The following is a 12,010-nucleotide window of genomic DNA, read 5'->3' on the forward strand; positions in this document are numbered from 1 at the left end:
CATTTTTAATTTTAATTTTTTATTGTCTTTTATAGGAGCCAAATTAAACAGAAGGCACAACTCCAAATCTTAACAGAAGCCACAATTTAAACACAAGTCCAAAACAACAACAATGTTTAGGGAGAAGGACTTTGCTTGGGCTTATTGCAAAGCAAAATGTAGTGGAGGCATTTATAGATTCAAGTTCCACCTTGCACAAATACCTGGCCATGATAGTGGTCTCTGCAACAAGGTTGACGAAAATGTCAAACACCAAGCATAATGCCAAGAAAGCAAAGCAAAATAGTGAAATAGGAACTCTTGGAGTTTACGGTTTTTCTTCCACTACCCCCTTGTCATCTCCCTCTGTTGAATCCTCAATGTCATTCTCAAGTATCCCACACATGCCTCCAAGTCCAAGTCAAACTCAAGGCCAAATGAATCCTCCTTCCTTCAACACTAGAGGTGGAAACATAAACACCTTTTTTTCTCCCCGCACAAAACCTGGTTCCCAACCTACCCTGGATGCCACTGGTTGAAAAAAAAATTACATAGTCAGGTAAGGAAGGCCATTGCTACCTTTTGGTACTATTCTAACATACCTTTCCACTGTGCCAGAAGTCCTTATTAGCAAGCTATGATTGAGGCGGTTGTTGTTGCAGGTCCAAAGTTGAAAGCCCCTTCATCAGAGAGCATTAGGACATATTTGTTGTTAGAGAGTGTTGAAGATGTCATACTTGTGCTATCCGAATTCTATTCATCATGGGTAGAAACAAGGTGCACCATCATGAGTGATGGATGGACAGATCAAAGGAATAGAACTTTAATAAATTTCCTTGTATCTTGTCCAGCAACCACAATGTTTCTCAAATCAGTGGATGCTTCAGACAAGGTTAACACTGCCCAACTTATTTGTGAAATGATGGAGGAAGTCGTTCAAGAAGTGGGAGAAGAACATGTTGTATAAATTGTCACCGACAATGCAGCTAATTATATGGTTGCTGGTAGACTTTTTGAGATTAGACACCCCAATATTTTTTGGACCTCTTGTGTTGCCCATTGCATAGATTTAATGCTTGAGGACATTGGTAAGCTTCATTGGATACATGGGGTTGTGGAGAAGGAAAAATCCATAACCAAATACCTATACAACCACACTATTGTCCTACACACCATGAGAAAATACACTGAAGGTAAAGAAATTGTTCAACCTGCAGTGACTAGATTTGCAACAAATTTCATATCTTTGCAATTTGTGGTTGAGCAAAAGATAAATCTAAAGAGGATGTTCTTGGGACTTGAGTGGATGGCATCTAAACATTCCAAGGTCCTTGAAGGCATTGAAATTGTTGCACTTGTGTTTAATGACGGTTTCTGGAAAGATGCCAAAGATATTATTGTTGTGACGGAGCCCCTTGTTAGAGTTCTCAGGTACTTCAAGTCTTTTAACTTTTTCATTTTTTAAACTTCATTTCAAGCTTTTTTTTATTTTCAATGTTTCATATTTCTTTAAATTTGAAAGCTTGAACTTTCAGGATGGTTGATGGTGACAAACCCGCTATGGGTTACATTTATGAGGTGATAGATCTCGCAAAGGAGGTCATCAAAAGAAGATATGGGGATGAGGAGGCAAAGTATATGCCTCTTTGGGACATTATTGATGCACGTTGGGATAGGCAATTGCATTCCCCCTTACATGTTGTTGGGTACTTCTTAAACACACAATATTTTTATGATAAGAGCAAATTTAATGAGAATGGGGAAGTTGGCAGAGTACTTATGACATGAATGGAAAGGTGCTTCCCTGATCCAGAATTTCAAAGTCATGTCTTTTCCCAACTACAAGATTATAGGGCACCATCTAAATTGTTTTCCTATACCAATGCTATACGAGAAAGGTCTAAGATGTTGCCAGGTACCCTTTGAGGCTTGAAGGCTTCATCAATTCATTAAATTTGTTTAAACTTTATTTTGTATGTTAAACGATTTATTGAATTTTGTTGTCTTTTTAAGTTTTTACTATTTAGTATTTAGTACTTCTACTCACAAACCCTTGCCACTTGCTAGGTCTTTGGTGGCAAAACTTTGGTAGTGATACGCCAGATTTGAAGAGATTTGCCATTTGAATCTTAAACCAAGCATGCAGTGTTTCAGGTTGCGAGCGCAACTGGAGCATGTTTGAGAAAATACATTCTAAGAAGCGCAACCGATTGACACAAAAACGCTTAAATGACCTTGTATTGGTCCATTACAATCTATGACTTCGCAACAAGCAAATACTAGGTGACAGCTTGGATTTGAAGGTTTCATAATCTAATTCGTACTTTAATGTTCAAAGTCAAACTTTAATTCACATTTCAATGTCTCATGATAATGACAGGTTTGGATCATTCACCAATCGACCTTGAAGAGATAGATTTGCAAACAACAAATGCAGCAAAATGGGTCCAATTAGAGGAGGCTCCTCTTTTAAGCCTACATGACTTGGAGAACTTTGAGAGTCAAGCAAGCGAAGGAGAGGGAGGAATCCCTTCTAGTTCTCACTCTTAAGAGTCTTAGACTTTTAGTTACTGATTTTTTTCTGATTAGCGTGTAGTTTTTTGTAAACTTTTAGAAGCATATGCTTCTGGTTCTATGTAGTCACTGGTTAGGAGTCAAGACTCAGTACTTTGGATCATGTTTGGACTAATAACATATATGAGATACTTATTCATTCATGATATTTTGGACATCTATTGATATTATGCATTGTTTGGACATGGCTTTACCGAATATTAATGAAAAATGTTTTTTTAATTCAATATATGTGAATATTTTTATTTATTGAATTCACTGATTTTTCTCGTTTTTTTCCCGATCCGATTAAAACTCTTCACTCTTTTGCCTCGCCGATTTCTTGCCGATTCCGAGTCTGGTAACATTGGTATGAAGGTATTTTCACCTACCATCAACAATCATCTCTACTTGCAAAGTACGTTTCTTGGCTACTTTAGAAAGCATTGTGGGGACTAATGGACACTAAGCTAAACATGAGTATTACCTTCGATCCATGAATGGAAGCTTAGAAAAAGGTAGCAAATCACAACATTCTTCAATTGTTGTGCATCTTCACTCATGAACATCCAAAGATGTGGGATGCAAACAACCAACATGTGTAGCACATTTACAATCACATATTTCATAGGAGAACAGACACTTCACCTTTTGAACCATGTTTTGGATTCTTGCCAAGGGACCCATTAGACATTTTGGGTCTTATATAAGAGGCAACAATATGAACAAGTCCACTACACGTGTAGGCCAAATATTTTATAGGCCACATCAAGAAGATTCATGAACAGTTTAAAGAGAAGATGCAAGTGTAGCAAATGCACTAAATAAAACATGAGCTCCATTGCACATATTATTAGATTTAAGCAACAAACAGCATCTACATATACCATCAAATTAAGCAGTTAAGCAAAAAGAACAAGAAGATCAAGCCACTCCAATATGGCCCATATATATCCTGCAACTTGCAAGTAGATTAGAGTGAATGTGTGTAACTTGGACTTACCAACCTACATAGGCATTCAATGCAAAATGCCTAAAGTTCTACAAACCATTGATGCTGGATGGTGATGAAGACAAATATGTCAAGCTTGCAAATAAAGTGTTGTTGTAGAACTTGGCACAACATTAGGAAGAGATACACTTCTTCAGCAAAAGGAATGGGCTAACAGAAAACGAACCCTAGAACTTTTAAAATTTTATCAGATTGGATAAAAGGGCTAAATTTCCTCAACTGGAAGGACAATCCTTAGCTATTGCGAAGAGACCCACCAGTGTTGATAATATCGGTAGAAAATATCGGCGAGGGTCCCTTATCGGCAATATCGGAAAAATATCGGCAAATATCGGCAAGCTCAAATTTTTAAATATAGCCGATATTTTGCCGATATTTTCAAAATATCGCGATATTTTGCCGGATATTTGCCGATATTTTCCGATATTTGCCGATATTTGCCGCAGAAAATATCGCGATATCTCGGCGATATATCGTTTTGCCGAAAATATCGCGATATTTCCGAATATCGCCGATATTATCAACAGTGCATAAAACAGTGGATATTGATTAAGGCTGTGACCAAAGGAGTTGTGCGTGATGAAAATCCTTCTACAATAATCATGTAAGTATGGTACTACGGCCGCAAAGCTTAGCCAGGCAAATGATGAACTCATCACAACAATTGTGCCTGAGTTTTCACATACTTACACACACATCAGTAAAGCACACAAGTCTCACATGCAAGTACACTAGAAAGGTCCAAGGCAAGCCCACTGAATACGAGCATTTAAGGTTAAGGTGTGCACACCAAAGTGAAGATGGACAGCTCAGCAAATTGTCACAATGGAAGCTCCGCAGTCCCAACAGATGGTACATCTTCTTTCCTTGTCTTTCATCTTCATAACATGTGCACACTATTGTTTTGATCAGATATGACCAAATGAGATGTGTACAACAATTCTTTGAATTCCCTTAGCATGAAGAATATATAAATATACACCTTCCTTCAAATATAATCGGGGTGGTGGATGCAGTAATATTTGTCAGATAGCTGTTAGCTTCATGCTGTTCATATCATTGTTATACAGGCTTCTCATTTAACCATAATTCGGAGTAGATAGTCTATGCTGTTAAATTCAAGTTACTTCAACATTTGTCTTGCCATAACCACATGATGCTGTATAATTAAATGCAGTGGCACTGATGTCGATGCGTTAATTCCACTAGGTACAATATCCCAGATCAACCCTAAAACTTAATTTTGCACATTGTAATTTCAGATTGCAATGTGCTGCTTTTAAGAATTTTCATAATGGCTGTTACATAAGCTTTTCACATTTCACCATTTATTTTCAATTATATTCATTCATGTACTATGAAAAAATCTTTTGACTTTTAATCCTCAGAAAGCCAGTCTAAGTAGATTTAATTATAAATCAATTGGCAATCAACTGAGTGTACTATTAACAAAATACAGCTTCATATGGGAAAATCTAAACCTTAGGCAAGTTTGACAAAATAAAAAAGCACCTACACAATGACACTTTTTTTTTGTCAGCTAGCCCATGGGGGATTTGAACCAGTGACCTACTGCAAAGAGTTCCTTAACAGTGCACCCATTCACCGTCAATCCAAAGCCCCATGGGTTTCCTACACGATGACTTTAACAGGAATAATTTTCATAAGAATTTTAAAAAAACAACTTTGGATGAAATAGAAAACATTTGAAGAACTAATTTAATGAATTTCTCACTAAAATAAAATTTGAGTACTTGTCCACAGCTGTAAATGGTGTAATATCTTCATCTTTTTTGCTCCCCTGCAAACGAGCCTTGATATCAGCATATTTGAGGATTGATGAGGATAGGCTCATATATTGCAACTGATTTAAAGCCATTCGCATATCTCCATTGACACGCTCACCAAGTTCCAAAAGTGCAGCCTGCACTACAATTTACAGCTTTCAGTTTTTGGATGGTGTAAACAAATATGCTTATATTGAGAATGGCACTACTACACCAATAACCCTCTGGTTATCTTACGACACCTGTTAAGATGCAAAGTTGAAATCAGAATTACCAGATGGATAATAGACTGTTCCCTAATTCCAGATTGTTAAGACATCGACAAATATCAACTTCAGTAAATGAAGGTAAAATTAAGTTCAATGTATCATTCGAAATTCAGGCAGAGGATAGTATTTTTATTGAAAATACCTCATCAATTTTAAGACCTTCCAACCCTGCAATTTGTCCCAGCCTTTTAGCCATCTGTAATTATGAATGCATGGCATGATCATTAATAAATCAAAACGACATCATCAAAGCCAATTCATTGTTGTTGAAGTTATGGTTGCAAAAGAAAGTAATAATCATATACAGTTGCAGAAAATAATACAAGAATAAAGTGAGGATACATAAACGTTACAAATAAAAAATTAAAAAGCCACAGAAGTGTGTTACACTACCAAATTTTTTAAGTTTTTCCACAAGAAATCATGCATAAATAGATTTTAGACTTGCAGGCACTTCATACATATGTAGGGATGACCATGAAATACATGGAAAATCTATGAACCACCTTACAACCATCTTGAGATATCAATAATCCATTAGGTTTAATCCTATTCTCAGTAACAATTATGATCCTACGGGGATATATAATATATATGGGGTTGAATGTGTTTGTAAAAGAGTTAAGTGTATATGAAAAGGGGGATGGCCTAATAGGGGGCCCCATGTGCAATCAGGGAGAATATGTATATATATAGAGGTCAATATAGTCACTATTATAGACGGACTTATGATTTGGATGTAGGATGTGCTTGGATTATTTGTTGGAGGTTGTACTAATCTATGAGGACTTACTGTGTAATTATATCTACTTTTTTTTGGGAGTTCATAACTGGTGTACATAGTATGTATTCTGGTTTCTTGTGTTATTCCATGCACTGGGTCTGTTATCCTGTGTCAACACAATTGCTCAATTGTGCTTTGCTTCTTGGATGATTTGTCAAAAGTGAATCTGTGTGTTAACCAAACTTTTGTCTGGATTTGGTGTTTAGCTAATCTTGCCTGGGTAAGCGATGAACTGGTCCCCAACCTTCAACGAGAATACCCCAACCTGGTAAGGCCTTTCAAGACCAAATAAATGCATCAACCAAATATGTCCCGTGAACTAGTAAAGTAAACACAAGACCCCACCTGAAAAGGGTTGATCTTTTAATCAGGCCAACCCAATGATTAGCCATTGACAATAGGTTTGGTCATATTTTGTCGCGTAGTCCATTTCTGTAATTAACTAAATATATATGGTCGATGGGATTATTATATTTATGTGATTACCTACTTATTGACATGGTGTGGATCATGAGATAAGTCATGAGGCAGTCTTACTTGGGATGTCCTCATTAGGAAATATTAATTAGCTGGTGAAAATTTGGTTTCCCCACCCACCATGTATGTGGACCTTAAAGTACAGAGAGAAATTTAACTTGATTGGTGTTATCATCATGAGCAAAAGCATTTTCATCATGTAACATGTGTCATACGTCCATCCTTATTGATCACGTGTACATCTCTCTAAAAATCGACTGCATTGGAATAAGAACTTCCTAGCAATGATTACGTTCTTGTGAATGTCCTTTAATTGTTCTTCCTTTCTCTTATTCTCAATTCATGTACACATTTCTTTAACAATGTTTTATCATCTCAGAACTTCAATTTATTCACTCTCAAGAGAAATTTACTCTGACTTCTGAAAAAACATGTAGAAAGGAAAGAAAGGATCCTAGTCTAGTTGATTGCAACAGTTATGTCAGGATATATTACACGAGCATATGAAGACGTGAAAATGTTTGGTTTTGTTTAGACAACAAAAGGTGTGAAATAAGATATACAATTATCTCAACAGAAATTAAGATAACAAGGATTCACAGTAAAAATGCAACATTGCACAAGGTTGTAAATCACAAGAATTGTATAAGTAATTGGTGATGATCTTTTTATATGAGATGTTGTTTACCTTCTTTATCTGATAATGCTTTGATTCATATGCCAAAGAGAAAGTCATTGTAGGTCAAGGGATCACAAAGTCCAACCTTATGTCATTCTGCATTCATTGCAGGAAATCATGCAATAAACATAAACACATTAACCAAAACAAAGGGCACATTGCTTTGCAGCAATCAAAGCACAGTAGACATGGTTGCATATCAAGGGAATTATTAGAGTATATGGTGATCATATTTTCACTTTAGTTGTCCATTGCCTTTCTTTATGTGATGATGCTTTGATTTATATGTCAAGAAGAAAGTCTCAGTAGGTCAATGGATCACAAAGTCTTAGAGGGCCGAGAAAGTGCCTTCTCATTTATAGAAGGAGATTGTTAAAAATATAACTAGGTTACATCTTCATTTATTGTACTGGGTCATGACTTGATGATGTACTTGTCAAAAGAAAATGTAATTATTGATGTACTTGTCAAAAGGAAAAAGAAAAGAAATTATTTGTAAAAGAAAAATATTATTATTGTAAATGGGTTTCTTGCCCATCTTGTTGTGGTCCTAGGTCAAAGCACCCATTGAGTGCTCTAGGGGTCTTGTTGACAAGTCAAAGGGTCAAGGTCATGATGTACTAGCCCTTGGAGGGCTCATGTAACAAGAAAGAAAAATTATTAATGTATTTTGTGGAGTCTAGAAGCCTCCAAGTGATGGGTCGGCCAGCCAGCACCTAGTCGGCCTAGAGAGGCTAATTCGCTCACATGTGAAGGCTATATAAAGAGGCACACTCACATCATTTGAAGACACACGAAAGTCATTCATCTTCTCTGATCCAGCGAGAAAGAAAGAGGCAATCTGATCCAGCGCAAGGACAAGAAGGAGAGCGAATTTTCTGTGGAGAGGAAAGAAGACAAATTTGTGTTTATTGGGCTCACACATGCAAGTTCCTTGGAGGAACTAGGGTTTCCGCAGGTGACATTTTTGCAGGGATATTGTTTGGGTTGCTGGCTGGCTCATCACTTGGGTTTTGGCTTGGTGTTGGTCTTGGAAGTCTTCATTGGACAGATTCTATAAGAAGAGATTATTTCTGGGTTTTCCCTCTTGGGGTTTTGCCCTGGCTTGGAGCCTACTTCTGGTATCTTTTGTGTTTGCATTGAGACCTTCTATTCTGGCAATTGTCTTGATGAACAGAACTAATAAGTCATGCTAAAAGATCAAATTGAATTTCACAATAAATTGTCAAACAAGTAAGAGAAATCAATTTACTTAAAGCCCTAACAATTCTACCCTAGGATTTCTCAACAGAGATTGGCCAAGGAGGATCAAAGGCCAAGCATGATGTGAGTCCCAAGCAACAACCAGCATGCAACCTACTGTGGAAATGTAAACACTACCATACCCTCAATAATGTTGGAAATGAAGAGCCCATAGGTATACTACCACCGCTAAGAGAAAGTTTGTATCACCAACAAACAAGAAGAGTAAGTGGGGAAGGCTTTCCCCTTGATGTTGAATGACTTTGTACATGATTTACACCAAGCAAAGTTCACAATCAATTACTATTGTGGATGAAAAATATTCAGAAATGAATGTGAAAAAAATTAGGCTTTTATAGTAAAGCCATGAAGTTGCAGATAAAACTTGAGAGCGGAAAAAGTCCGAAGTGTTTCTCCATAAAATCTAAAATCGAAGGGTCTTTTTAAAAGGATGATCACAAAAGCATCAAATAGATAGCTGTGAAGATGGTTGGAAGAATTGTTACCCAAATAGAGAAAGAAGATGAAGGTTGTATCCACAACATACAATGAAGTAGACCTAAATAGCCAACACCCCAGAAGGTATCCTATAAGTAATATAAACAGGAACATACAAGAAAAAATCTAATTCAAGAATATCACCTAAAGGCTCCCCTTTACAAGAAATATGGCACCACCACCCAAATTCACACGCATTCCTCCCTCTTGCTCCTAAAACATGTTGAAACTCTTCCTGCCATAAGATATGTATCAAAGCTCCATCGTCCACATACCACCCAACACCAAAAATTGTGTTCATGCAAAGACACAACACCATGGAAAAGGTTGTATCAAGCATGCCAATCAACATAGATTCATCCTCATAAAATCCTCACATTTTACAAATGATACCTGGTGTAAAACTGACAGTATAGATTACAACACCTAATATGATATGCACATCATGTAAGGCACACAATAAAGGCAGGCATGCTTGGCGAATAACACCAAAACCTCTCACATGAAGCTCAAAGCAGTCAACCACTCAAGCTAGCCCATCAGGATAAACATACGAAAACTTGTGCACAAAAACATATATTTGAGTTGCACCCACATAAACCATTATAAAACAACATTGAAACAAGAAAGCTTATTGTGGTAAACAACACAGTTAAGATTCTCCTATGAAGGAGAGAGGACACCAATAAGATGAGCAACAATAATTATTATTTTATAAAAGACGCAATCACTCTAAATGAGTGCAAAAGTAAGCATACAAGGATTGACACAATGCCAAGTGTCAAGGAATAATTATTATTTTATAAAAGACGCAATCACTCTAAATGAGTGCAAAAGTAAGCATACAAGGATTAATACAATGCCAAGTGTCAAGGGTCATTATCGTGTAAGAGAAACAATCAATCACAATGGAAAACCTACATTATGCCCCCCGAGTTCAAATTTAACAAATGAACGAATGTGCAATGGAACCGAAAGGGTTGTTATTGCCACAAGAAGTATTTACGTTGAACTCCCATAAATACATTTTGCAATCCATCTAAACCCCAAATCAATCCAACTTTCTTGCAAGAGATATTATATTGACTTCCCCTAAATAGATTTTGCAATTCATCTAATGCCCTTGTGTTCTCTTGTTTTCTTGTTCAGGATTTTCCATATAAACGTGTGCTTCTGATCAATATAGGGACTCTATTTAAAAACTTGAACAATCAACACAACTAGTAGTGTTATATCCACCTATGTGGCTAGGGAAAATACGTCTTCTTTCATCTATGACTCAAATAGTGTCAATACATTATGCCTTGATGACAACAGAGTCTCATTCCCTTTCATATGTAGAGACTCAATTTCTTGACTAATGTCACCAAGGCGTAAGTTTGTTTTTAGAACTCTGGGTAATTTAGCTCAACCCCTTGCAATCAAATGCTCATTGAAGATATTGGAAATTATTTTCTATCCTTTTCCTTTTGAGTTGGCATTGTTGCTATAAAATATTCAAACACAAAAATATTAGCAAAAAGTCGAAATTGTAATTAGGGACTTTCAAAGAAAGGAATGAAGCAATAGTTGTCTTAGTCTTCTCAATCTCGAAACAATGGAAATAAAGATTCTTTTTAATCATTCCCTACAAGGGTTTAACCCAATGTTACCAAACTCGGAATCCGAAATAAATCGGCGAGGCAAAAGAGGGATGAGTTTTAATCGGATCGGGAAAAAATCAGTGAATTCAATTAATAAAGATATACACATATATTAAATTTAAAGAACATAAACAAAACAAAACAAAAACATTTTTCATTGATATTCAATAAAGCGATGTCCAAACAATGCATAATATCAATAGATGTCCAAAATATCACGAATGAATAGGTATCTCATATATGTTATGAGTCCAAACATGATCTAAAGCACTGAGTCCTGACTTCTAACCAGTGACTATATAGAACTAGAAGCATCTGCTTCTAAAAGTTTATAAAAGATTGCATAGTAATCAGTAAAAAAGTAGTAACTAGAATCTCTTGATTGTTGCTGAAATGATATAATAACGGTTTGCTACTAAAATCTCTGACATAGCACATGTTGAAGCCATGTCCAAACAATGCATAATATCAATAGATGTCCAAAATATCATGAATGAATAGGTATCTCATATATGTTATGAGTCCAAACATGATCCAAAGTATCTCTTGATTGCTGTTGAAATGATACGATAATGGTTTGTTATTGAAATCTCTGACATAGCACATGTTGAAGCCATGTCCAAACAATGCATAATATCAATAGAGAGGAGATATCCACAAGCCTAAGCTTGTCTCAAAAATACTCTGAAAAGGAACTTCATCAATGCATTGGTTACTTGTTGGTCCTATGGAGATCCATTGTAGCTTCTCAACTTCTATCTGCATCACCTCATACCGAGATTCGACCTTCTTGGTTTTCTAACAATCTTCATATCGAATCCAACGTGTCATCAAATAATCCATAACTATATTTTATGGATCCAAACGTCCTCTCAACTTATTGTACCAAGTTACCAACCACCACATATTCTACCTCTGTAATACACAGAATTTTGTTTCTATTCTTCTAGGAATCCATACCAGGTCTCAATAATCCTGCTTCCAGGTCCCTCTAAAGTCAATATTACTTCCTTTGGCTCATGCATCCTTCTTTCTCAAAGTATGAGGTCCTCTTTAATCATAAGGCTTCTTCAAAAATCTTGGGTTA

At 36.3% G+C, this 12,010-nt stretch overlaps 1 protein-coding gene across 5 annotated transcripts in view; it reads right to left on the reverse strand.

The window, feature by feature from the left end:
- RFC1 (replication factor C1) overlaps positions 1–12,010 on the reverse strand; it is a 296,432-nt gene that overhangs the window by 160,246 nt on the left and 124,176 nt on the right. For all 5 annotated transcript variants that reach the window (XM_089416372.1, XM_089416370.1, XM_089416374.1 and 2 more), the window contains 2 exons: positions 5,743–5,796; positions 5,299–5,468 (listed from right to left, as the gene is read on the reverse strand). In XM_089416372.1, the coding sequence (XP_089272498.1) occupies positions 5,299–5,468; positions 5,743–5,796 (224 nt within the window). The remainder of the gene's footprint in view (positions 1–5,298; positions 5,469–5,742; positions 5,797–12,010) is intronic.

This window comes from Pinus tabuliformis, chromosome 3_2 (genome assembly GCF_031772625.1).
Source record: "Pinus tabuliformis cultivar Carrire ecotype Pingquan chromosome 3_2, CPIR1, whole genome shotgun sequence".
NCBI lineage: Eukaryota > Viridiplantae > Streptophyta > Pinopsida > Pinales > Pinaceae > Pinus > Pinus tabuliformis.